Source organism: Macaca mulatta, chromosome 17 (genome assembly GCF_049350105.2).
Source record: "Macaca mulatta isolate MMU2019108-1 chromosome 17, T2T-MMU8v2.0, whole genome shotgun sequence".
In the NCBI taxonomy this organism is placed as follows: domain Eukaryota; kingdom Metazoa; phylum Chordata; class Mammalia; order Primates; family Cercopithecidae; genus Macaca; species Macaca mulatta.
Window position 1 is genome coordinate 5543775 of NC_133422.1, and position 26513 is coordinate 5570287.

Consider the following 26513-nt stretch of genomic DNA (forward strand, 5'->3'; position numbering starts at 1 on the left):
CATCGTATTTGTATTTTTCTTTTTTTTTCTTTTTTTTTTTTTTTTTTGAGACGGAGTCTCACTCTGTCGCCCAGGCTGGAGTACAGTGGCCGGATCTCAGCTCACTGCAAGCTCTGCCTCCCGGGTTCCCGCCATTCTCCTGCCTCAGCCTCCCGGGTAGCTGGGACTACAGGCGCCCGCCACCTTGCCCGGCTAGTTTTTTGTCTTTTTTGGTAGAGACGGGGTTTCACCGTGTTAGCCAGGATGGTCTCGATCTCCTGACCTCGTGATCCGCCCGTCTCGGCCTCCCAAAGTGCTGGGATTACAGGCTTGAGCCACCGCGCCCGGCCGTATTTGTATTTTTCTATGATGCTGTTAAATAAGTTGCCTTTTGAAAGCTTACTATCTCTTTTTTTTTACAGCATCCACAGGATTTACTCTAAATAATTTGGGTGGGACAACAGCCACCACTACAACTGCATCAACAGGCCTCTCTTTAGGGGGAGCCTTAGCTGGTTTGGGAGGTTCACTTTTCCAGAGTACAAACACAGGAACATCAGGTAATTGATGGTATTTATTCTCCAGAATAGTAAATATTTATATTTAAATGTACTTATTTTTATTTTAGACCTTTGAGCACATCACTTTTTCTCTTTAATCTGCATATTTTCCTTTAAATATGAAAACTAAATTATAAAATGATGGTTTTGATACATAATTGGATGTATTCGCCATATTTTATTTATTTATTTATTTTGGGATGGAGTCTTGCTCTGTCACCCAGGCTGGAGTGCAGTGGCGTGATCTTCTTTCACTGTAACCTCCACCTCCAGGGTTCAAGAGAGATTCTCCTGCCTCAGCCTCTTGAGTAGCTGGGATTACAGGTGTGTGCCAGCATGCCTGGCTAATTTTTGTGTTTTTAGTAGAGATGGGGGTTTCACCATGTTGGCCAAGCTGGTCTCAAACTCCTGACCTCAAGTGATCTGGCTGCCTCGCCTCCCGAAGTGCTGAGATTACAGGCATAAGCCACCGCACCCGACCTATTAGCCGTATTTTAGAAATCCATTTTCCTCTTTCTCAATATTGACTAACTAGATAAGAAAACAAAGAAGAGCCTGTTTAAGGAGTCAGTAAATTGATCTAGAGATAACATTTTTTCTAAAAAGAACAAAAGTTATATCAGCTCAGGAATGCATGGTCTTATAGAAGTATGGATTTATTAGGCTGGGCGCGGGGGCTCACACCTGTAATCCCAGCACTTTGGGAGGCCAAAGCAGGTGGATCACCTGAGGTCAGAAGTTTGAGACCGGCCTGGCCAACGTGGTGAAACACCCCGTTTCTAGTAAAAAGACAAAATTAGCCGGGTATGGTGCTGCGTGCCTATAATCCAAGCTGTTTGGGAGGCTGAGGCAGGAGAATCACTTGAACTGAGGAGGCAGCCGTTGCAGTGAGCCGAGATCATGCCGTTGCACTCCAGCCTGGACAACAAGAGTGAAACTCCATCTCAAAATAATAATAATAAAGAAATAGAGATTTATCAACGCAAGATTCTTGAAATTTTGCTACTTGACTCACAAGTATACATTAATGACTTATGATTAACCATAGTCTGGTCCTTTTTATTCTTTTTGTCAGGGAGGGAAGATTTAAATAAACAAATGAATTCTAATACTTTTTTTTAAGTTTGTGAAAAGAATTTGGGAGTATGAAATTATATTCAATACATGTTATATTCAAATCTTACAAATTCACACTAGGCTCTCTTAAAAGTATGCAGTTACAAAGTGTGTTCAGAAGGCAAGATGTATTCACCTGAAAATACACCAACTGAAACTGCTTTTGTAGAGAGGGTTTAAAAGCCCTCTAACAAAACCCCTTTATAACAAAGATTGAATGTCTACTTATTAAATTGATATACATTCTGGCCCGTCTAATAATGACAAATCGCATCATCCAACCTACATATACCATTGCATTCAAGAAAGGGTATCAGTCTTTGACCAAAACATGCTCCAGACTTGTTTCTTGTTATTTGCCTAAATCAAATATCAAGAAAATCTAGGATCCAACTTTAAAAGCATTAAAGTCCTTTGAACAGTAAGGGAAAATTGTTGTTGTCTTTCGGTGGAATTTATAAGTGATGTTTTATTTATAGGACTTGGACAGAATGCTTTAGGGTTGACTTTGGGAACTACAGCAGCTACTTCAACTGCAGGCAATGAAGGCCTTGGTGGTATAGATTTCAGTAGCTCCTCAGATAAAAAGAGTAAGTAGTAATGCTGTTGTAACTTTTATGTTCTAACAGTACTGTTGAGGGAATGTCTAGGTTGTTGTAAATTCTTTTGTGTGAAAGATTAGTAGTTTATATTTAGTAGTAACAGTTTTTACTTTTAAATTTGTTTGTATTAATATTTCACAAATTTTGTGTGTGTTCATTTAAGGTTTTATTTTTGTAGATAACAGATTTGTATGTGCTTGTCTTATGTAGCTATTTTAATGTGTATACGAATATGTATTTTTTAATAGGGATCATGATACATACGCAGTATTGTTTTGTAGTCTGTTCTTATGTAACATATCAGAAGCATTTGTCTGTTGGTAATTCTTTTTAAATATTTTAATGCTGCTTAATATCAGTTTTATGGATGGATAATTTAGTCAACCATTGTTCTCTTGTTAGATGTTTATTTCCAGATGTTTTACTCTGGGAAGTAAAACATTGGGCATCTTTATCTAAAAAGGCAACATAATATAGTAGTTTAAGAGTGTCTACTATGGAGTGGAATTGCCTGGGTTCAGATCCTGGCTCAACTGCTTGTAAGCTCTTTGACCTTATTGAAGTTACTTATATTGTATGCTTTAGTTTTCCTTATCTGTTAAATGGTTTGAGGGTTGCTATTTGTAAAACCTTAGCAGAGCCAGACGCATAAGTGTCTCCTTTCATTATCAATGTTTGTTTATACTTTGGGTTATTTCTTAGGGAAAATACCTAGAAATTGGATCATTGGCTTAAAGAGAGGGATATTTTGGAGACTGTTAGTATATAGATTGTGAAATCGCTTTCCCAGAAAGATGTTACCAGTTTACCCCCTAACCAGTATGAAAATACCTTTCTTGCTGTGCTCTTGCCACATTGAATATAGGTTTTAAAAATTTGCTAATCCAAATTCATTGTGAAAATTTTTTTTTTTTTTTTTTTTTTTTTTGAGACGGAGTCTCGCTCTGTAGCCCAGGCTGGAGTGCAGTAGCCGGATCTCAGCTCACTGCAAGCTCTGCCTCCCGGGTTCCCGCCATTCTCTGGCCTCAGCCTCCCGAGTAGCTGGGACTACAGGCGCTGCCACCTCGCCCGGCTATTTTTTGTATTTCTTAGTAGAGACGGGATTTCACCGTGTTAGCCAGGATGGTCTCGATCTCCTGACCTCGTGATCCGCCCATCTCGGCCTCCCAAAGTGCTGGGATTACAGGCTTGAGCCACCGCGCCAGGCCGTGAAAATGTTTTTATTGTTCTGTGTGTTACTTTGTTTTGCACCATCTCTTCTGCTTCTGATGAAAGCATGTTTCACTAGAATATATACCATATATACTAGGGTGTATACATACATATTGACCTTCTCTGAAGAATGAGATAAATGGATGAAGATGTGAAATAGTATCTGTGTATCTATATGACTTAAAAAAAAAAAACAGACACAGGTTTTATTATAAGGAGATACTATTCTAGGTTTAATTACTTTTTTAAAAGTTGGTAAAACCTTTTTAAACTTTTACAAAGTTTAGGTTTCTCTTTCAATGAAAATTGACTAATTTCTAAACAAAGTTCGTTTTTACTTAGTTTTCTTTGTAGCAGCTCCATAATTAGCAGCCTTAGCAGCTTATTTGTTCAAAATGGAATAGCCTGGTACCACTTTTATTACTTTTATTTTAAGCATGAGAGTACTTCTCTATTATAATTGTTTTTAGGCTGAAAGAGCAGGCTAAGGCAGAAGAGTAAGATAAATAAATGTGAGAATCTCCCCTCCTCTGCCCCTCCCCACATCTTCCTGCTTTCATAGTGTACCTAAGATAGAGTTAAGCAAGGAGAATATATAGAATAAATGCAATAAATGTCTTAGATATGACATTAAATTTTATAAATATGTATACACAAACATGTATATAAAAAATTTGGGTGTGTTTCTACTATGGATCTCTGATTACTACATCCCCGTTTCCTTTTATCTAATGCTCATATCAAGGGATTTTTTTTTAATCCAAATGATTTCTTTTTTTCTTTTTTTCTTTTTTTTTTTGAGACGGAGTCTCGCTCTGTCGCCCGGGCTGGAGTGTAGTGGCTGGATCTCAGCTCACTGCAAGCTCCGCCTCCCGGGTTTATGCCATTCTCCTGCCTCAGCCTCCCGAGTAGCTGGGACTACAGGCGCCCGCCACCTCGCCCGGCTAGTTTTTTGTATTTTTTTAGTAGAGACGGGGTTTCACCGTGTTAGCCAGGATGGTCTCGAACTCCCGACCTCGTGATCCGCCCATCTCGGCCTCCCAAAGTGCTGGGATTACAGGCTTGAGCCACCGCGCCCGGCCGATTTCTTTTTTTCTAGTAGTTGTATCGGTTAGCTTGGGCCCTGCAGTACCAGTGTGGGGTTTAACCAGATGGAGAGTAGCAGTAAACAGCATTCAGTGAAGAGGGTAAAGCATCGAGTGAGACTAGAGTTGAGAAGGACCTTGACCTTTTGAAGAAATGACTGAAGGCCAGATTAGCCATAGAGGAGAAAGACAAGGTTCCAGAAGTCATGGAGGCCTTATTTGCCACGTTGAGTTTTGTCATTATATTAATACCTCAGGCAATTTGGGTCTGTTAAAGGGATGTGATGAGATTTGTATTTTAAGATTAAGAGCTTTCTGACAGCCATATGGAAAATAGCATCCGGGAAGAATGGACATGGAGAACTGTTAGGAAGCTTTTGTAGTGGTCCACGTGTGTTATTGAGGCAAAGCTAGGTAGATTAATTGGGGGTCCATGGTAATCAGGGATCCATGGTAAAAACAGGCTCAAGTTTTTTATATACATGTTTGTGTGTACATAAGTATTTATAAAATATAATAAAATATATCAAAGAAATGCTAGTCAGTTTAAAAGTTGGTGAATTATTTGGAAAAACATAAAATTAAATCCCTAATTTTATTTCCATATCTCATAAAATCTAGGACATCTATAGAAGATAGGTGGCAATTTTAGAGATACTAAATATGAAATTAAAAAATCTTAAACTCGGTAAAATACAAAACATGGAAACATAAATTACAGTTGGATAAAAGAGGTAGAAAAGTAAAACCCCATGTGCAGAGGTAAAATGTAAATGAGGAAAGTAAAATGCTTGATTTTTTTTTTTTTTTTTTTTTTTTTTTTTTTGATACAGAGTCTTGCTCTGTCACCCAGGCTGGAATGCAGTGGATGTGATCTCACCTCACCGAAACCTCCACTCCCTGGCTCAAGTGATTCTCCTACCTTAGCCTCCTGAGTAGCTGGGACCACAAGTACACAGCACCACACCTAGCTAATTAAAAACATTTTTTTTGGCCAGGCGCAGTGGCTCACGCCTGTAATCCCAGCACTTTGGGAGGCCAGAGCAGGTGGATCACGAGGTCAGGAGATCAAGACCAGCCTGGCCAAGATGGTGAAACTCTGTCTCTACCAAAAATACAAAAACCAGCCCGGCATGGTGGCAGGAGCCTATAATCCCAGCTACTCAAGAAGCTGAGGCAGGAGAATCGGTTGAACCCGGGTGGCAGAGGTTGCAGTGAGCTGAGATCACACCACTGCACTCCAGCCTGGGCAATAGAGTGAGACACTGTCTCAAAAGTGAAAAAAAAATTTGAAGGGACAGGGTTTTGCCCTGTTGCACAGGCTGGTCTCCAATTCCTGGGTTCATGCAGTCTGCCCAAAATGCTTGATTTTTAGGTGCTTTTTTTTTTTCACATTTTAACATCTCTGAAATTTAGATATATCTTAACAAGGGTCTAATATTAGAAATACTTATGAAATTATGTAAAGGAGACAAATAATATACTTAATGCTGAAATAGCTCTTACAAATAAGAAAAATACCTCAAGAAAAGTGTGCAAATCACAAGCAGTTCACAAAAGGAGAAATATACTTGTCTCATGAGCATTTGAAGAAAATGGTTTTTTTCACCAAATATAAACTAAGAATTATTATGAAGTGGCATTTTTCACCTACATAACTGGCAAAGGTTTTTTAAAAAATATGTCTGTTGTTGTGAGGGTGTGATAAGGTATTCATGGCAGATGGGAAGATAAATTGTGATATTTGTTTTAAGGGATTGTCAGATTGGAGAAGTTCAGGTAATCTGACATAGTATTCTGTACTGATAGGACCTTAAAAAGTGTAAGGTAAAGTTTTCAGGAGTTAAACTGGTAGGCAACAATGTACATTTTCCATACAGGATATTTTTCATGGAAGATGGTTGAGAAAGGAAGATTCTTGCCCTTGAAAGTAGATGTACATCTGCCATATATATCTGCTTATGTGTACTGATGTCTTCATAAAATGCTATGCTTCTGAGTTCATGACGAGTCATGACATCACATGATGTTTAAGAGGCAAGCAAAAAAATGCTTAACAGTTTATATTTATACTTTAATTTGTGTTAATTTAAAACTTGTATTTGGAGTCTGTTGTTCAATTACCTACTTTTTTTACATGAAGCTTCTTGAATTTTCTAGGTGATAAAACGGGAACAAGACCAGAGTAAGTTTACAAATTTACCCTTAAGACATTTTAATTGAAGAGTTTAACTTATTAAATTGTAGACAGATGGTATAATTGGAAGTAAATAGAATCATGTACATTTAGGAGAAAAAACTTTTTTAACGGTATTTGTTAAAAGTAAAATAATAGACATATGTTCTGGAAAGATAATGAAAGGTCAAATCTTTAGTTTTCAGTCATTAAAAAAATTTAAAACTATTTCTTTCTAGAAAGGTGTTTGGTATTTCCCTAAATAATATAAATAAATACAAATATGTGTGTTTATTTCTTTAGTCTATTAAATATTGAACAACTCATGGAACTTTACCTTTGGAGCATTTAAAAAAGATATGAATTATTGTGCCAGTCCCATTTTATGTCCTGGTGTTTTCAGTGAGGAGAGTAGCCTCCATATACATCATATATATGTTTGAAATTGGTCATTCTTCTTATTACCAATTTTATTTTCTTACATGATTTGTACTGTATTAAATAAAGCATTCATAAATGCATGACAAATTCACTCCTTACAAATATCCTATGTGTGTTTTAGCTTACTATTTAAATGAAGAAGACTAAAACTAAGATCTGTGTAAGGGTTATGAAATCTAACTCATGGTTCCATTGCAGCATGCCAAATTTCACTTGTTCTTGTTCTCATTAAATATTTTTTATTCCTGTAAGCTCTGCCTAGGTCTTACTTTTTCATTCTAATGCATGTTGAAGAACTAATTGAAATGAGAAGTTTTGTAGCTTTCTTTAATGAATACCTTAATATTTTGGAACTGAACAAATTGTCAGAATCTTTAAGCCAGAGGGAACTTAGTTTAACATCTCACCCAATTTGCAGTATTTTCTGATGTTTTTGTTAGACATTTAGTCAAATGCTTTTAAGTATGTTTTTAATAGATGCCAGTCTTCTTAGATAAGAAATCTTCATGTCGGACGAATTGTTAAAATTATTTTATAGATTCTATTTACAAGAAATTTATTGTTTTTTATAAAGAACTTTGAAATCATCCAAAGAAGCTATACGTGCTTTTTTGTTATATTTTCTTGTGTCTTAATACTCTAATACTCTATTAAAACTCAGCTGTCAACTTTTTAAAATCTCAGTGATCTTTATACATGTTTTGCATTTTTCTTAGGGATAGTAAAGCTCTGAAGGATGAAAATCTACCTCCTGTCATCTGCCAGGATGTTGAAAATCTCCAGTAAGTGAAGATAAATAACACTTGAAGAATTCTAGAATATTTCTTAAGGCGAGCATCTCTTCCTCCTCAAATCGCATCCTAGAGGAGCATCTCTTAACTAGGGTTAACATGTTAATGCTTTTAGAAATCAGAAAGAAAGCAGAACAACGGGAATTAAAATTCTATAACTACCCTTCTGTAAAAAAGTGTGAACTGTAGATGAATTTTTAGTTTTGTTTTTTAAAACACTTGGACTGTTTTAAGTATGTATATATTTTTGTAAGAAACCAAAGATATACTTTTAAAAACTCAGTTTTAAATATATACTTTTTAGGAAATTTGTGAAGGAGCAGAAACAAGTTCAAGAAGAAATTAGTAGAATGTCTTCAAAAGCAATGCTTAAGGTACAAGAAGATATTAAAGCTCTGAAGCAGCTCCTGTCATTGGCTGCCAGTGGAATACAGAGAAACACTCTCAACATTGACAAATTGAAAATAGAAACTGCTCAGGTATACCATCTTATGGCCATTTTACCTTACGATTTTTTTGTTTTGTTTTTTCCCAAAATTGAAATAAGGTGTTTTGTTTTTTTGTTTTGTTTTTAATTATAAAGTTTGATACATACATACTGGTAGGAAACCAGATAGCTCATACACTCTAATAATGAGTTTTTATTAAGCATTTTCTGTATACAAGACAGTATCCTAAGCAATTTATATCTGTTTAAACTGTTAAGTTTTCTGAAAAGGCCCAACAAGGTAGGTATTATTATCCCCATTATATAAATAAGAAAAAAAGCACAGAGCTTTGTTAGTAAATGGAAGCGCCTGGATTCAGACCCTGGCAATCCAACTCCAGAGCTTATGCTGTTAACTAACTAGGTTTCATAAGCGTAGTTGCTGGCTAAATTGGTCTATTATATAAGAGGAAACATAGCTAGTCAGAAAATAATGTTTTTTAACTCTGTAAATTTGAGTGATGACTTGCAAGTCGTGGTTAAATCTTAGTTAATAAAAATAGTAGGCCGGGTCTGGTGGCTCACGCTTTATAATCCCTGCACTTTGGGAAGCTGGGGCAGGTGAATCACCTGATGTCAGGAGTTTGAGACCAGCGTGACCAACATGGTGAAATCCCATCTCTACTAAAAATACAGTAATTAGCCAGGTGTGGTGGCGCATGCGTCTAATCCCAGTTATTCCGGAGGCTGAGGCAGGAGAATCGGTTGAACCCAGAAGGCGGAGGTTGCAGTGAGCTGAGATTGCACCATTGCACTCCAGCCTGGGCAACAAGAGCAAAACTCCATCTCAAAAAAATAAAAATCAATGGTAATGTGGCTAATATTGTCTGTCACTAATGTCTACTTGTTTTTCCTGCCTATGGTGTAATATACAATACATATTTAATATGTAGTTCGTTTCTACCTCAGTGGGAAAGGATGATGATAGGTGATTTATTTTTGTTGTATTTATCATAATTACGGAACGTACTTGATCTCATCATAGCAGTCTAGAAATCTTTCCGTAAAGTTGTCACTGATCTGTTAATGAACTTCATGTGAGACACACCTGTTTGCTGTGGATTTATCAGAGGGCTATGAACTTTACAAATGAAATGGTAGTATTTTAAGTAAAATTTTTAAAGGTGCTTTTGGGTCTTTAAGTCCACTATTGGAGAATATCTTGTAATCTTTTTAATAATGATGTGTTACTAAAAGAGCTACTCGAAACTGTAATGGCTAAAGGGATTTCAAAGATGTTAGTGTCTGTTCTCAGATTTCCTGGTCTCTTAACACATTTTCTTGGTTAAACATGAATGTAATACAGGTTGAGCGTCCCTAATCCAAAATCTGAAATGTTGCAAAATCCAAAACTTTCTGAGTGCTAACATGATGCTACAGGTGGAAAATTCCACACCTGAACTCGTGGGATAGGTTACAGTTAAAACTTCGTTTCATGTACAAAATTATTAAAATTGTATACAGTTACTTTCTGGCTATGTGTATAAGAAACACAAATGAATTTTGCGTTTAAATTTGCGTTCTATCCCCAAGGTGCTGTGTGCAGATATTCCAGAATCAGAAAAATTCTGAAATCCAAAACACTTCCGGTCCCAAGCTTTTTGAATATGGGATACTCCACCTGTATTGCCCCATGTTTCCCCTCCACTTACTCTTCCTAATCATCACGTATGTCCTTTCTAGGGAATAGAAAGAGTTAATTATGTTTTTATACTGGAGAATGTTTAGACTGTGATTAAATATCACATGAAATTATGTGAAATATTTGAAATTATATATAAGTTATATGGGAAACATCATTAGAGCAAAATAATGAAGGAGGCAAACTTGAAAGAAAGAAGTGAATGCTATATGGGACCCATTTTAACTCTAAAACTGAATGATTCTATTCACCGTTGTTGGTGGAGTAGCTGTCATATAGTGGGCATGTTAATAGTCTTTTAGAGATAAAAAGACAACTCCAAAGTTACTAAAAGTCTAGGAGGATGAATGAAATAATAAAAGATTGAGAAGAACTTAAAGGTGGCAAAGGAATAAGAGGTTGGGATTCAAAGTTTCCTTAAGGAAGAATCATCTGAGCTGAATTTCAGGAATTTTATAGTTAGTGCATATTGGGCTTAATACCTAGGTGATGAGCTGATAGGTGCAGCAAACCGCGTGGCACATGTTTACCTATGTAACAAACCTGCACATCCTGCACATCTACCCTGGAACTTAATAAATTTAAAAAAACAGATTTTTATTTCCTGCTCACCAGGTCAAAGGGGAAGAAGAAAAAGAGAAAAAAAATATTTTTAAAGAAATTTGATCTAAGATTATTCCAATTTCTAGTAGACAGGAACTAATAATCTACTAAGAGTCTAATGAATTACCAATTGAAAAAAATGTTCTGAATCCTCTATAAAGTATCAATCTTATTTAACCCTAAAATGTTTTCTTCAAAGAAAGCCTTTCTGGGAAATATAAGTTCTGCAGTTAGAAGTGATGTAGACCAGATTCTTATGGAAGACAAAGTCTTTTATATACTTCATTTTTAGTAAGTAACTTGAGTTTAAATTAAAATAGGATAGTTAGTTCTTCTTTTGGGGTGAGTCGGGGCTACATGGTTTATTGAAGTTAAATTGCTGAGTTCAGCTCTCCAGTCATTCAACTAACATTTTTAAAAGATCTGTTGTGTGCCAGGCGCTTCAGCAGGCGTTAGGGATCAAGACTTAGATTAGGGAGGGAGTTAAATCCATCAAGTGATATGACCCAGGTACAAGGGTTTTGTAGGGGCACAGAGGCCTCAAGTGGGCACTTTTATCATCTGTCCAGTGTAGAATACCTTTACGTTGAGTCTTGAAAAAGAGGCAAGTATCATGAATGAGGGTATGGGCATGTCTGATGATCTGCAAGCAGTTTAGTGTTATAAGAGTCCGGGCCTGGCTAGAGTCAGTGCTTAGAGTGGTAGCAAGGGTCAGTCTTGAATCATCTACACATGTATTTGTATTGGAGCGGAGTGGGATGGAGCCTGAGTTGAGTGAAAAGGATGTAAAAAAAACAGTCATCAACTTAGCAGGTTGGCAGTTTAGTGAGGGAGAGATGTTGCTACAGGGAATATAAAGTTAAAGTAACTCTTTGTGAAATAAAGAATACTTAAATAGAGTTCGAAAATACAGTGAAATTGATAGGAATGTGGAATGAAAGGGGGTAAACAGAATACTTATCTTGAAAAAACATTGGCTGGAATGGTAGAATACAATATAAGAATGGTTGAGTGTGTAAGCTTTAAAAGATCCCGTTCTCCGGTCTTCTAGCAACATGGTATTGGGCAAGTTACTTAATGGCTTTGTAAATGCATTTCTTCATCTGTAAAAAGAGAAACATTGCCTGCATTGTAGTGTTGTCCTTGAGAAGTAACCTTTAGCATAGTGTTTGGTACATAGCAAGCACCCAAATGTTAATTGTGCCTGACTCAGCCTCAACATTATTGTTGCTACCTGCCTTTAAAAAAAGCATTTTCTGCATTTATATTAAAGATTTTAAGTGGTAATATAATCTTTACACTGTCTGTGAATTCACTTCATGAATCCTACAGAAATCATAGTTTTAAAAATAGATCTACAGCTCTTTATAATTTTATCATAAAGTTTGTTAAACAAACAGAAATTTATCTGCTCTTGAAAGGTTTTAGCAACTTGTGAAGCAGCTTCATCCATAATATGTTCTTATAGCGTGAACCTCCAAGGTATTGTTTGAAGTTTCAGTCCAGAGACTGAATATTTTTTTTAGTGTGGTATTTTTAACCTAACTCTTAACTGGCTTTTTTTTTTTTGAAACCCTCTGGTATATTAGGAGTTAAAGAACGCTGAAATCGCTTTAAGAACCCAGAAGACACCACCTGGACTTCAACATGAATATGCAGCTCCTGCTGAGTAAGTGGCTGGATTTTTAAAAACAAATGTTTCTCACTTTCAGAAAGCAGAACAGTAATAATAGTATACAAACTAAATATTTTTAGTATGCTATGTGGAAAGGCTGAGCTAATAAGCACTTTACATGGATTTTAAATTTCATAATAACCCTAAAAAGGTTTATCTCCATTAACACCATTTTACTGCAGGGTAAGTGAAGGCTAAGATCTGAGCTTTTCACCACTATTATGCATTTATACTTCATGTACATACTACTTACAGAGTCTACTCCATTTTATTAAATTTTGCTGGTAATGGAAAATTACGATTATTCATTTACATAGGTAATACGTGTTCTGGAAGAAAAAGTAGAAAATATAGATAAGTAGAAGAAAAAAACCAACCTGCAGTCACATCACTCAGCTTGTATATACATTTGGTTTCCATACATGTAAAATACATCTTGTCTCTCTCTTTATGTCCTTCCATGTTGATGAAGATAATAATAACTAATGTTTACCAAATGCTTACTATTTGCCATGCAGTGTGCTTAGGACTCTACATGCTTTACCTTCATATTTCATAAGACCTCTGTAGCTGTTGTTATTCCAGTTTTAGCGATAAAGAGACTGAGGTATGCAAAAGTGAGTTGAGTGGTGGAGATCTGTTTGATTCCTGATCCCTCACCATTAATTAATTAATTAACTTGTAGAGATGCCATTTCACAGTGTTGCCTAGGCTGGTCCTAGGCTAAAGTGATTCTCCTGCCTCAGACTCCTAAAGTGCTGGGATTACAGATGTGAGCCACCACGCCTGGCCCCTTACTTATTTTATTCTTTTAGTTTTTTATTATAATTTTGGTCTTACAGATAAGTTTCAAGATGAGAACTAAAAATTCCTGTATGTCTTTCATTCCAATTTCCTACATATTAACATTCTTACCATATTTTTGTTCCTCACACTCTAAATGTATACATACATTTCTCCCCCAGTTTGGGTTATTTGCAGAAATAATGTTCACTATACTAAAGTACTTCAGTGGATATTTCTTAAAAATAAGGATATTCTCATACTTAACAATTCTCAAAATCAGGAAATTCATAATGACCATGATATTCCTCTTACTCAGATTGGCATGGGATGTGCTTCCTCACTGGACTTCCTCTACTGTTTTATCCCTCTGTCTTGTTCTTAATACTGCCATCAGAGCTAATTTTGCAAAATGCTTTCATGGTTGCCCATTTTTTACTGAAAAACATTCAGATTCCTTTGTATACTACTCAAGATACTTTTTTTTTTTTTAATCTACCTAGCACTCTCTGTGAGTAAATTTATTAGAAAAGTAGCAATAATTACATGTGCTTTCTGTAGTATACTACAGTGTTCTCAGATTATAAATTTCATTGATAAAATAACTGTAAATTCTTAATTCTGCAGTCTGGTTGGTAGACGTTTCTACTTTATTGTAAATTTATTTTAACCTTACAGAAAACTTCCAAAATAGTAGTACAGAGAATTTATTTGTATCACTTCCCCTGCTTCTCCTAATGTTAACATATAACTATAGTATAATTACCAAGAACAGGAAACTAAAATTGTACAATATTATTAACTAAACTACTAAACTTACTTAAATTCAGCCAGTTTTTCCACTAATGTACTTCTGTTTCAGCATCCTATTTGGGATTCACAGTGCATTTGTAATTTCTCCGTAATTTCTTCCAATCACAGTTATTCAGTTCTTCCTTTCCTTGGATAACCTTGATACTTTTGAAGACTGTTACATTATTGCAGAATATTCCTTAATTTGGATTTGTCACTCCGAATTAAGAAAACATTTCATCTGACTTTTTAAATGTTTTTTAAAGCTACTTCAGAATCTTGGTTCAGCAATTTGAGGTACAACTTCAGCAGTACAGGCAGCAGATTGAAGAACTAGAAAACCATCTTGCCACTCAAGCAAATAATTCACATATAACCCCTCAAGGTAACATGCTTACTGTGGTCATTTTTTTTGAACTTTTGTTTATAGGAGATAGATGTGGTTATATAATAGGTATTCTGGATAACTACTGGTAGCCCCTTTAAGAAAATTCCCTTAGAAGTCATTTACTACTCCTTTATTCCCTATAAATGTAATATGCTTTATTATATGAATTGCTACTGTGGTAACAAGGGCAGAAATCTTAGGGCATTCCCCCCAGATTACTGTTGTAGACATTCTTCTCCCAGTCTACTACTTTGTATGTTCTCTAGACATGAGAATATTGATAGTTTTTTTCTCTTACATGTTAACTATGCCAAAAATTGGACTCAAATAGAAAAGTAAAATGGATTGTGCTCTCTCTCTCTCTATATATATATATTTGGGTGATAATGTAATTTTCTTTTATAGATTTGTCAATGGCTATGCAGAAAATTTATCAAACATTTGTAGCTTTAGCGGCGCAACTTCAGTCTATTCATGAAAACGTAAAGGTAAGTTTTCATTGCCCATTTATCTACCTGGATATCTAGACCCAAGTGTTTGTTCATCTGGGGACAAATGTATCCATTCTTAGTACAGAAATAGCTAAAATTACATATAAGTGAAAAGATGAAAACTACTCTAATCCATAACATACCTAGACATAATGATTGATAGTATATGTTCTTTTAAAAAAGATCCAAGCACCCTGTACAGTCTGTTATTACAGCTTTTTTTTAAGCAGTGTATTGTGAATAACTTTCTATGTTAATACACATATTTCCTGAATATCATTTTTAATAGTTAACGTAGGAGTTTGTTGTGTGTTTGTACATACATTGTTTAACCCGTTTTCTATTGGATATTTAGGTGGTTTCTATTTCTTTACCACTATAAATAGCACTATAGAAAATAAACATTCTTAGCCAGGCGTGGTGGCTCACACCTGTAATCCCAGCACTTTGGGAGGTCGAGGCAGGCAAATCACAAGGTTAGGAGTTCGAGACCAGCCTGGCCAATATGGTAAAACTCTGTCTCTACTAAAAATACAAAAATTAGCCAGGCGTGGTGGTAGGCACCTGTAGTCCCAGCTACCTGGGAGACTGAGGCAGGAGAATTGCTTGAACCCAGGAGGTGGAGGTTGCAGTGAGCTGAGATCACACCACTGTACTCCAGCCTGGGCAACAGAGCGAGACTCCGTCTCAAAAAAAAAAAAAAAAAAAGAAGAATATTCTTAGTAGCAAAATGATTTTATACTACCTTAATTTTATGTGTGTTTTAAGTGTTTATTGGCCACTGCATTAAAACCCTGTCTACAACATTTCTCCCTTCTAAATGCAGGGAACTGTTTGTGTTTATTAAATAATGTAAATAAAATGATTTATCACTGAATATTTAGAATGACTCTTGCTTTTTTTTTTTTTTTTTTTTTGTATTTTTAGTAGAGACAGGGTTTTGCCATGTTGCAAAGGCTGGTCTCGAACTACTAAGTTCAGGCAGTCCTCCTTCGGCCTCCCAAAGTGCTAGGATTACAGGCATGAGCCACTGCACCCAGCCTGAATATTTTGACTCTCATATAATAACGTTAGTTTTGAAAATGTATTTAAGTGAAATATTAAATGTAAGTACATCTTTTCTAACTAACTGAGCAAATGTAATTAAACTCTTTAATCTTAGAGTATATGTGGTCCAAAAAAACCTTTAAAATTCAGGCGGCCAAACCTGAGTCTAGATATTATCAACTGTGTAGAATAGAGTTTAATTGGAATTATCAACATTTTCATTTTTATTTTGATCTCATGCATAGTAACAGAATTTTTTTTAAGTTAACCATTTAAATTACACTGTTTTTGAAATGGTAGCACACTTTAGACCTTTTGCGTTAGTAGATTTTAAACTGTAACCCAAATCTTTAAATTTTGTTCTAAAGGAGGAATTTTACCAGATTTTTAAAAAATTTTATTAGTCTATAATAAATGTTACTTTAATTTTTTAGTAAAATTAATGTATGGCACTTAGAAGTCCATTGTGCAGAATTTTTTTCCTTAATTTTTATTACGAAATCTTTCAAATGTACACAAAAGGAGGCTATCATGATAATGAATGCCCAGGTATGACTACGTAACTGCAGCCATTATCAGAACCTTGCCGAACTTGCTCCACAGGAAATGCTTTTTTACCCCTCGAAGTATTTTAGAGCAAATGCCAGGTGTAAATATACTTTATTTATTTATTTTTTTTAACAGCACTTTCTCCTCTCTGGTTTGGAAAATATATCATTTTTGGTAATATGACCATAAAGCAGTGAGACGAAGACCACATAAAACTGCCCTAGATCATGTTAAATAAATGTTGTAGACGTGAAATTTTGACCTACTCTTTAAGCAACCCAAGAACAAAAGGATATTCCCAAGAACCAAATAATATTTTATGATCAGATTTGGTATGTTGCCATTATTTTTAGCTTAGTTTAGTGAGCAAACTAAGCTCTAGGCTTCTTTATTTCTTATAGAAATCTCACAAGACATTTTTTTGTTCATTTTGTTTTTCATTAGGAAATCTGTTGAAACAGGCATTAACTATCTTATCCAGCCAGGCCTTAGGAACATTAACACATTTGGACGTTTTAGCAATTTGTTTTATAAATCATGGCTGCTGTCAAGGTTTTTGTTTGTTTGTTTGTTTTATTATTTTCTTTTGTTTTGTTGAGACAGGGGCTTGCTTTGTTGTCCATGCTAGAGAGCAGTGGCATAATCATGACTCGCTGCAGTCTCAATCTCCTGGGCCCAAGCGATCCTCCAGCCTCAGCTTCAGCCTCTTGAGTAGCTAGGACTATAGGCACGCACCACCACACCTAGCTAATTTGTTAACTTTTTGTAGAGAGGGGGACTTTTGGTGTTGCCCAGGCTGATCTTAACTCCTGGCCTCAAGGAGTCCTCCTGCCTAGACCTCCCAAAGGGCTGGGATTATAGGTGGAAGCCACCGCGGCCAGCCTGTTTCTTTCAACTAATGGTCTTAAGTATCTAAAGTGGATCATTGTTTTCCATTATCTGAAGTAGAACTAAAATTTATGGGATACTGATGCTTGCTCAGGAAAAGGAAGGGTAGATTTGCAAGAGATCGGTAAGGCTTGTTTTTCTTACATCATATGTCTTGATTCTGGCTTTATATCTTCTCCAATATCCAGTTCTTGGCAGGCCCCCCTTTTTAATACATCATAAATGTAGCAAAGTTTGGAACATCAAACACTGACAGCCACACAAAAAGGGCGATGATAGCTTTTAAATACTGTAAACAACAGTAAGATTTTTAAGTGCTGTACTGGTTATAATCAGAACCTAATGTTTATTAATTTCTGCTAAGAAATGTAAGAAATATGAAAAATCTGTGTCTCTTCAAAAAGTGTTAAAAACCTATCTAAATTAGGCTAAATCTTCAATGAAAGCATAAAGTAATTCTAAAGTGAAACAGAATTGTTGCTTGTTAATGGCTTTAATCAAGGCAGATGCTGCATTGGGTAAAAGCAGCTCACTTTATGAACTTGGAAATTTTTCTTTCTTTGGAGTTATAAACTCATTTTTTTTTCTTTGAGGTGGGTGGTTGGGTTCATAACTTTAACATGGATCAAGTCTCATTGTTCATTGGTCAAATAATAGCAATACAGTAGAAGCCCTCGTGATACCCTCCAAGCATTCTGCTGAGGTGCAACATCTTATTTTAGCATGTGTTACCCAGGCCTTCTAAAAAATGTGTTTAAAAATATATATATTTAGAGCTGACTTTTTTTTCTTTTTTTAACTGTTTTAATCAAAAGGCTATGAAAAGGTTGGACATTTGAGGGGAAAGTTTCTTGAGAAACTGGAATATTTATTTTTAAAGTCTTTTCATCCATCTTCACATTGATGGAGTGTTTATTTAGATACTACTCTGTCTAAAAGCATAGCTGATTTATTTCTTTTTTTTTTTTTTTTTTTTTGAGGCGGAGTCTTCACTCTGTCGCCCAGGCTGGAGTGCAGTGGCACCATCTCGGCTCACTGCAAGCTCCGCCTCCCAGGTTCGCACCATTCTCCTGCCTCAGCCTCCCGAGTAGCTGGGACTGCAGGCACCCGCCACCGTGCCGGCTAATTTTTTGTATTTTAGTAGAGACGGGGTTTCACCGTGTTAGCCAGGATGGTCTCGATCTCCTGACCTCGTGATCCTCCCGCCTCGGCCTCCCAAAGTGCAGGGATTACAGGCGTGAGCCACTGCGCCCGGCCAGCTGATTTATTTCAAACAAGGCCTCACAAAGACAGTATTTTAGGAAGCATATTGTAAAGATAGGGAGTAAACTATTCAAGGGAGCAGTAGAACTCTTGAACTCATCACTTCCTACATGAAAGTGCATTATTAGCACTCTATTTGCAGTTCAGATTGAATGTATAATATTGGCAATGTCTTTGGTAACTCATGGTTATATTCATCCATGTATTACCATAGTCAATGTGGAACTTCATTTAGCCTTTTTGTTTATTTTTTATTCTTTAGGTTCTGAAAGAACAGTACCTTGGCTACAGGAAAATGTTCTTGGGAGATGCTGTTGATGTGTTTGAAACAAGGCGAGCCGAAGCCAAGAAGTGGCAGAACACACCCAGAGTTACTACTGGACCCACCCCTTTCAGCACCATGCCAAACGCAGCAGCCGTTGCCATGGCTGCAACACTTACACAGCAGCAACAGCCTGCTACAGGTCTGAACGCATTCAAGTTATAGCTTCTTACTGTTCCAATGCAGAACATTTATGTGCGTTTTTATAAGTCTTCCATTTGTGTGAGCACTGAAGAAATTTATATGAGTAGCTGTTCCAATACAATCTAAAATTGTGATGGACACAATTATAAACATACCTGATAAAAAAGGCAGGGTAGTCTTAGCAATAATTATACATCAATTAGATACTGAATATTGTGAATTTACTTAATGTTATTTGCTGTATTGCTATAAATGCCCTTTAGAATATGGTGTTTCACTAGTGAATTACATTTAAGAATAACATTAGATTCTGAAATCATGACTGTACCATTTATTGTTTTAAAGTCAGAGATCATCCATTCTTACATTGAATTTTTCATATATGATACTGATAGATGGTGCATTCTCATTTTCCTCATACATAGCGATTACCCACATTCAGGATGAAGTATGCTTTTATTGACTGAAGTTATGTTGAAGATCAGTAGGCTTGTTTGTATGTATGTTGACTGTAAACAGAATACAGGCCCTCTAAACCAACTTTTGAAGAAGATACATGCTAGAATTGTACCTTTTCAAGGTGAACAGAACAGCAAGAGCCGGAAAAAGATGTTTTGAGATGTGGATTGCACATTAAGCACAGGAGAAAGATGTTTTGAGATGTAGATTACACATTAAGGAGCAACTGAGAAGTTGAACAGATGAAAATAATCGGTGACATGGAAAGCAGATTGTTTTATTCCTTGGTTTAGTTACACTTCTAATTAGAGAAACATTTTTGTGGTCATTCTACAGTGCTTTATTTGGTCCTGTGTCTATCGGAGGTTAATAATTATCTTAATCCTGCCATCCCTTTTGTCAAGTTTGAAGCTTGAGATGGAAAAATAGTCTTAATTGATACAGATTTTTTTGCTTTAATCATCATAAACTTCTTAGTAATGCTTATTACTCAATAGCATGTGTCTTTCTGAGAGTTCCATATAGTCCAATAGTACATTATAATACAAAAAAAATTAATACATATTTAGATTGCATTCAGGCTACCTATACTAGGGAAGCATTCTCTGGTTTTCACTATTGGCAGTTTAAAACATTGTTCTTCACATTTGGAGTTGACAGAATTGACTTGCCATAAGTAAAGGGTTGATGATAGATTTATGTCAAATCCTCCATATTCCGTGGCTGGACCCGTGTGAGTAGTGGCTCGCATGAGCACTGTCTGGTAGCTCTCTAACTGAGTGGAGTGTAGCATTGCATTCTCAAGTTACGGAGGGAAAAAGTCATTATGGGATTAATTCCTTTGAGGATTGATACTTCTTAAAAGGAATCAATCCCATAATTATGACCATCAGCTCTCATTATTACTTAACCAGTTAATAGTTTACTTTTTAGAGCCAGTATTAATCCTAAAGTAGATAAGTGTAGGTTTGGTTAAGTGCTCTTTAAACATAGTGAATTTCCATTCTATTAAATAAAACTTGAGAAATGTCAGTTATATAAAAAGTTATGTTGTAAGTGAATATATTCTATGATAAATACCTAAACTTGAAGCAAGACCTCCTGTCAAGGGTTTGTGTGTGTGTGTGTGTGTGTGTGTGTTTAACTTTCTTATCTAGACAGTGTTATTTTGAGAAATTCATAGGTTTTCACTCATACATTTTGAGCTCGTGGACATATGGAGATGTGTGTTCATTCTCTAAATGAGTGCCTACTATGTGCTGGGCTCGGGAAATGCAAAGGTAGACAATATAGATTTGGTCTTTGTCCTCTGTGGTGGTTGAGAATATCAGCCTAATTTGGTGTATTCTTGAGCCTTTTGCTCATAGGCTTTAATTTTGCCTGTGACATTTGCCAGGCTTTGGGGAAATTGACTGCCTTCACTCTTCCCTGAAATTTTGAAGTCCACGTAAGGGCTTTCTAATCAGATAGCAGAAATTATAATTTATTAACCTAAACAACCTTACAGTGTTTTCGCTTTGAATTGTATGAATTCTTAGAACTGAGAAGCTAAACAATAGTGATAACAATTTTACATTATCTTTTCTTTCTCCTTTTGTTTCTCTAAAGGTCTCCCAGGCCTTCCCAGTCAAAATTTTAGTTATTTTAGTCATGTCACCATGATGTGAGATTTATGAGCTCTGTTAGATACATTTAGAAACGTCCCTATTTATTGAATGGTGTTTTGTACCCCGTAAGTTATCCCTTATGCTCTGTGACTTCTGTGAAATCTTTTAAGTGCCAGTAACAAATTTTAGACCATCTAGATGAAGGTAGAGAGAGCTTACACGTTGTTTTTATACGTCACTGTTTATCTATACAAGATTTGAGTTATCAGAGGGATTTTGCTTTTATTTGCATATGAAATTTTTATTAACATGAATATGGGCACAGAGCAAATAGCTTCTTAGACTGCTGCCTTCTGAAGGTGGCTTCTGTATCTTTCTCAGAGGAGGAGTAATAGACTTAAATGACTTCTTTGTCTTTCTTCATTTTTTTTTAAATGAAAAAATCTATATACTAGGGCTTAGGCACGTGTGATTTACAGTTATTTGTTCTGAAGGCTGCAGGGAATTAAAAATCCAGCAGGCTATTTGTGTACGAAATCATGAGCATCATTACGTGGATAACGTAGTTTCATGTTGGCAGAACTTGACACTTGTAGTGCTTCCCAAGCCTCCTGAAAAACTGAAGACATTTACATTAGGCTTTTCAGTATAATTTTAATTTAGGATAGGTTTTTTAGCAATGAACTGGGATTGAGTTTTGCTGTTGTGTTTTGACACTTTTAAGAGTTCTTGATGTTTACATAATAAGACTTTTCTTATGTGACTTAGCTGCTGTTTTAAGGAGAGCCAAGACGTTTTGTTAGGAATTCCTACTTTTTAGCTTAGTGTAGGTTTGGACATTTAAGGTGTAGTGTTAAATAGGAAACGTTAAGTATTTCATCTTAGTTTCTTGTGGTTTTGTGATTTTGTTGTATTTAATAACCAAAGGAACATTCCCCATTGAATCAGTAAGAGTAAAACTTTTCAAACTGGGGAAAAGGCATTTTAGGTTTTTTAAAGAAAAATTATTTAAAAATGTGACTTAGAAATAACCATACTAATTACATTAGGCATTTTGGGTGATCATGGAAAATTATAAAATATTTTTAGCACTTTAGTCCTTTTTCTGTTAATGCAGTTTTACTTTTAAGAAAGTAGAATTTACTCTGGAAAATATGAATTACAGTGCTAAACCTGGTTTTGTTGTGTGTGAATATATTATATGGTAACTTTTGTAAAATGTTACTCTACATGAAGATTTCACTTTGGCCAGTCATTGATATATATCACTACTAACTTAATTTTATTTATGGAAATAAGAACCTCTCATTGAATGACAGTTCAGATTTCAAAGCAGACTTCTTGAATTGTTTACGTAACTTTTGCCTGAAGGATTTAGACTCTGCTTTCTAATAGTGAAACTAATACATATGGTGGCCAGAGTGTAATATATGCTAGTACTTTGGCATGGGAGATATTTATCATGAGTTTTTACTATTAAAAAATGTTATACATTTGCCTACGAGTTTTTTAAATGATGTTGCCTTCAGAATTTGTGTGAAGGTACAAAACTAAAAATGTCATGTATCTGATGTGCAATGAAAAGTCTTGTCATCATTAGATAGTTCTTGATTATCTATATTATGAATATTGATGATTAGAAAAATCTTATGTTCTGTTGCTCTTAACAATAGACCCACACACAACAAAAAGCATGCTATTTGAGTAACTCTTATGACTTACAAGGCTGAGGGCTGTGGTGTGCATTATTCTTTAGGGTCTTCCACCAGCAGTGCCTCCTCTTAACCTGTGACACACAAGTCTCTCAATGTTAAACTGGACATGTGTTTTTTTATGTTTTTTGTTAGGAATCAGAAAGTATAATAATATGCTTGGTTTCTTTTTCCTATAGTAACATTTTACAAAAGAGCTGCTAGGCAGGTATTTTATTCTCAAATTGATCTCAAACTGGATGTAAAATGTTAAATTATTTTTTTAATAGTAGTGTAAGAATTCTGGCTGCTATTAGTTATTGTTTATTTTCTGGGTAGAAGCTATTTGGAAAGTCCAGTTTCTGTCCCAGTGTAGCAAAATGTAGTTCTTCGGTTGTTTTTCTTTAAATGCTTTATAATTTTACACTACCTTTTTAATATACAAACCTCATTCTTCATTGGACAACTTGAAGGCTTTGATTTCTTTAAAAATTTAAATTTTAATGTGTGTATTACTTTGACAGTTCCCTCAACTTTGAGATGCACTGATCACTGTGCTTGAAAAAGACAAAACTGAAGATTGTACTATGAAGTTTATTGAATAATTTTCATAAATTATTTATCCAAATGAGAGATTTTTAGATTTTTGTATTCTGCTTAGTTTAAAAAAAAATAGTAGTTTAAAAGAGAGGCTAGTAAGTTTGATGCTATTCTTGCCAAACAAACTCAGCCAAAATCTTTAAAGTAACAAGTGGGAAAAGGATGACTAATCGTTCTGCTTCTGAGTACATTTTCCAAAACGTTGGAAAGAAACTTCTGAATTGAAATCTTGAATGTATTGAATCTGTCAAGGTACACAGCGGTGCCTTTGTAAATGTTCATTACCTTATTTAATCAGGTGATAAGTGGTGTAATGTAGCAGAGCTTAAGAATAGAACTCAATTATCACTTTTTGTGAACAAGTTGGAATTGTCATGTTACTGTGTAATTGATTTGCTTTACAATGAACAATAAATTTAATAAAATAAAACATTGTCTTGTTTTTTATCTACTTATTGTATATATCATTTATATTTCATATGAGAAATCATGCCTAGTTTTTGGGTACTTACTCTTATGAAATAACATGATAGTTTTGCCATGTTAGTGTCAGTCTCTCTTCATCAGTTGAGACTTGACTCTAACACTAAGGAACTTGATTAAAAAAAATTAAAAACCGCTTACTGATTATACCAACTAGTTTTATCAGAAACAAGTGAGGAGACCTAAAATAATTCTAGAAGTAAATCTCAAGGAACTATAATTTATGATACATTAAAGATTTCAAATTATTTAGTAGGTTAAACTAACATGCATCTTTCATTGCGGTAAGCCTCTTTTAATTGTCTAGTTCTGAACAGGTTAATTTTTTTTAAATCTTTTTTTAATTTTTAGATATATCAATTTGGATAGTTAGGCTGGAGAGACATCCTGAAAACTAAGTTTTAACAAATGGAATCAGTTAAAAGTAATCACTGTTCATTTTAAAAATAATTTCATAAAGAATCTTTAATCTTGAAAGAGTAAGGCAAATTTGTTTTTTTTTCCCCCCCATTTTTTTTTTTTTATACCAGGGCCACAGCCATCTCTGGGAGTTAGTTTTGGAACGCCATTCGGCTCAGGCATTGGCACTGGCTTGCAATCAAGTGGCTTAGGTTCTTCAAACCTTGGAGGTACACTTTAACTTTTCTCATATTTCATTGAACTATTATATATTTGAATTGATACTAGCCTGTAAAAAAAAATTTCTAAGAGGATCTGCTGCTGTTTTGGAAGTTAAGGTTCCATCTGGCAAAAACGATTCTCAAACATAATTACTGCTTTCTAATATTAGATTTAGTATCATTCCATCTTCTGTGAATAGTAAATATAAAGTATTAAAATTAAGAGGTAGGCATGTTCATGTTTTCAGAGCAACATGCTGACACATGAACTTGAGAATTCTTTAGTTTTAATCATCTTAATTAAAAATCTTAAAATTAATAGTCTTAATGTTAGTTTGGAGTCTGAACTACTTCTGGATGATATACATTCTCCTAATCAGTATCTTCTTTTTTCTGAAAATGAGTACTTAGGGAAATTATTATGAATTGAACAGCTAAACTCATGTCCATTTCTAAGCACATTTGGCAAATTTGCCTATATACATACTTGTTTACATAAGCAATTAAGCTTATTTTAATAATACTTTCATAAGTTTAGTAAGGTAAGTCCTCTGCAAAAACATCATGCTAAATACAAATACATTCACAATTCTTTGATATGGATAACTGAAAGTTGGTTGTATTTTCACAGGTACATTATAATGTAATGAATAAGTTGCCCTTATTTCCACTAAAATACAAGACAGGAGACCTATAAGCTAGTATGGTTGTTTAATATAGACTGTTCTAAATTAGGAATTATTAGAATCATGGCAGATAGCATAATTCCTATAATCTAGAATTAATTTGCCATCACATTTCTTATTGTTAGAGGCAATGATGCTGTCACACTCAGTATTTTAGCTAAGCTATTGCAAAGTAACCGAAAAAGCATTTGAACTTTATTTGTAGAGCACCTGGCTCTTAGGAGAGTGGAAACTAGTCTTCACGTACTGAGAATGTCATGACCTTTGTGTGATGAAAAATCCTTCCTTTTTTAAATGATTAAGATAGTATTGTTAAGAGAAAAACCATGATCTTCTCACCACCAATTTTTCACTGTTACACTGGCTGGTAGTATGGCAGGAATCTGCTGTTAAACTGAGTAGATTTAAAGTGTTTGACTATAGTTATGCAGTTTTTCAGTGGTACAGATTCTTAATTAACTAAAATTGGGAAAGAGCAGAGTAAAATAACCTTGTAGTATTTAGTGTGTACATTGTTGTGCATGTCATGCTTATTAATGTATTTAGTCCTTTATTTGTGAGATGAAATACCCCTAAAGTGGAAATGTTTATAACTGACTAAAATCATACTTGAATGGTGGGTAAAATTTTCTAGCACATTTAAAAGAGAAAATCCTAATACTTTCTTTTTTATGGCCTTGTTCTTTAAAAATTGGGTCACAAACATAGTCTAAATAGATGTAAACGTTTTATTTCAGAATTAGTCTGGTTCTTCTGAAAGTCTCATGCAAAGGAGTAAGCAGATTTCCTTAATAAGGCCATGTTTTTCAACACTGTATCTATTAGACCTCTGATGATTTTCGGTTGTACTTGTCCATATCCTTTAACCTGTGTTTTATGTGCCATTGTATATTTTTCTATTACCCTTCCACTAGGATTTGGAACTAGCTCTGGTTTTGGATGCAGCACCACAGGGGCCTCCACATTTGGATTTGGAACAACAAATAAACCCTCAGGAAGTCTTAGTGCAGGTTTGTGTGTTTCTGCCTGGATTTCAGGCAAATTTAAAGGTGTAAATTATTTAATTTAAAAGTATGTGTTGTTATTTCCAGTAACCCAAAAAGTTCCCTCCCTGATTCAGTTTTTACCCCCTGGATGAAGTATGCAAGCCTAACTAATCATTTTACTTTATCTCTCTCATAAACTAAAGGACAGGTTTGTAAAATATTTCTAACAAGACTTCTTAGTTTGATTTAATAATTAATTATATCTTCTAATTAAGTAGAGATTCATTTGAACCCTAGTGGCTAACTTCGTGGTTAAGTCATTTTCTTCATTATTGCAAAAAGGAA

The 26513-nt window shown here is 35.1% G+C and overlaps 1 protein-coding gene across 2 annotated transcripts in view; it reads left to right on the plus strand.

Annotated features, from left to right (window-relative positions):
• The window catches only part of NUP58 (nucleoporin 58), a 42629-nt gene that overhangs the window by 12747 nt on the left and 3369 nt on the right, over positions 1 to 26513 (plus strand). For both annotated transcript variants that reach the window (XM_015120771.3, XM_015120772.3), the window contains 11 exons: positions 402 to 539; positions 2135 to 2245; positions 6715 to 6739; positions 7888 to 7953; positions 8267 to 8441; positions 12284 to 12363; positions 14211 to 14329; positions 14738 to 14820; positions 18833 to 19034; positions 24407 to 24505; positions 26097 to 26192. In XM_015120771.3, the coding sequence (XP_014976257.1) occupies positions 402 to 539; positions 2135 to 2245; positions 6715 to 6739; positions 7888 to 7953; positions 8267 to 8441; positions 12284 to 12363; positions 14211 to 14329; positions 14738 to 14820; positions 18833 to 19034; positions 24407 to 24505; positions 26097 to 26192 (1194 nt within the window). The remainder of the gene's footprint in view (positions 1 to 401; positions 540 to 2134; positions 2246 to 6714; positions 6740 to 7887; positions 7954 to 8266; positions 8442 to 12283; positions 12364 to 14210; positions 14330 to 14737; positions 14821 to 18832; positions 19035 to 24406; positions 24506 to 26096; positions 26193 to 26513) is intronic.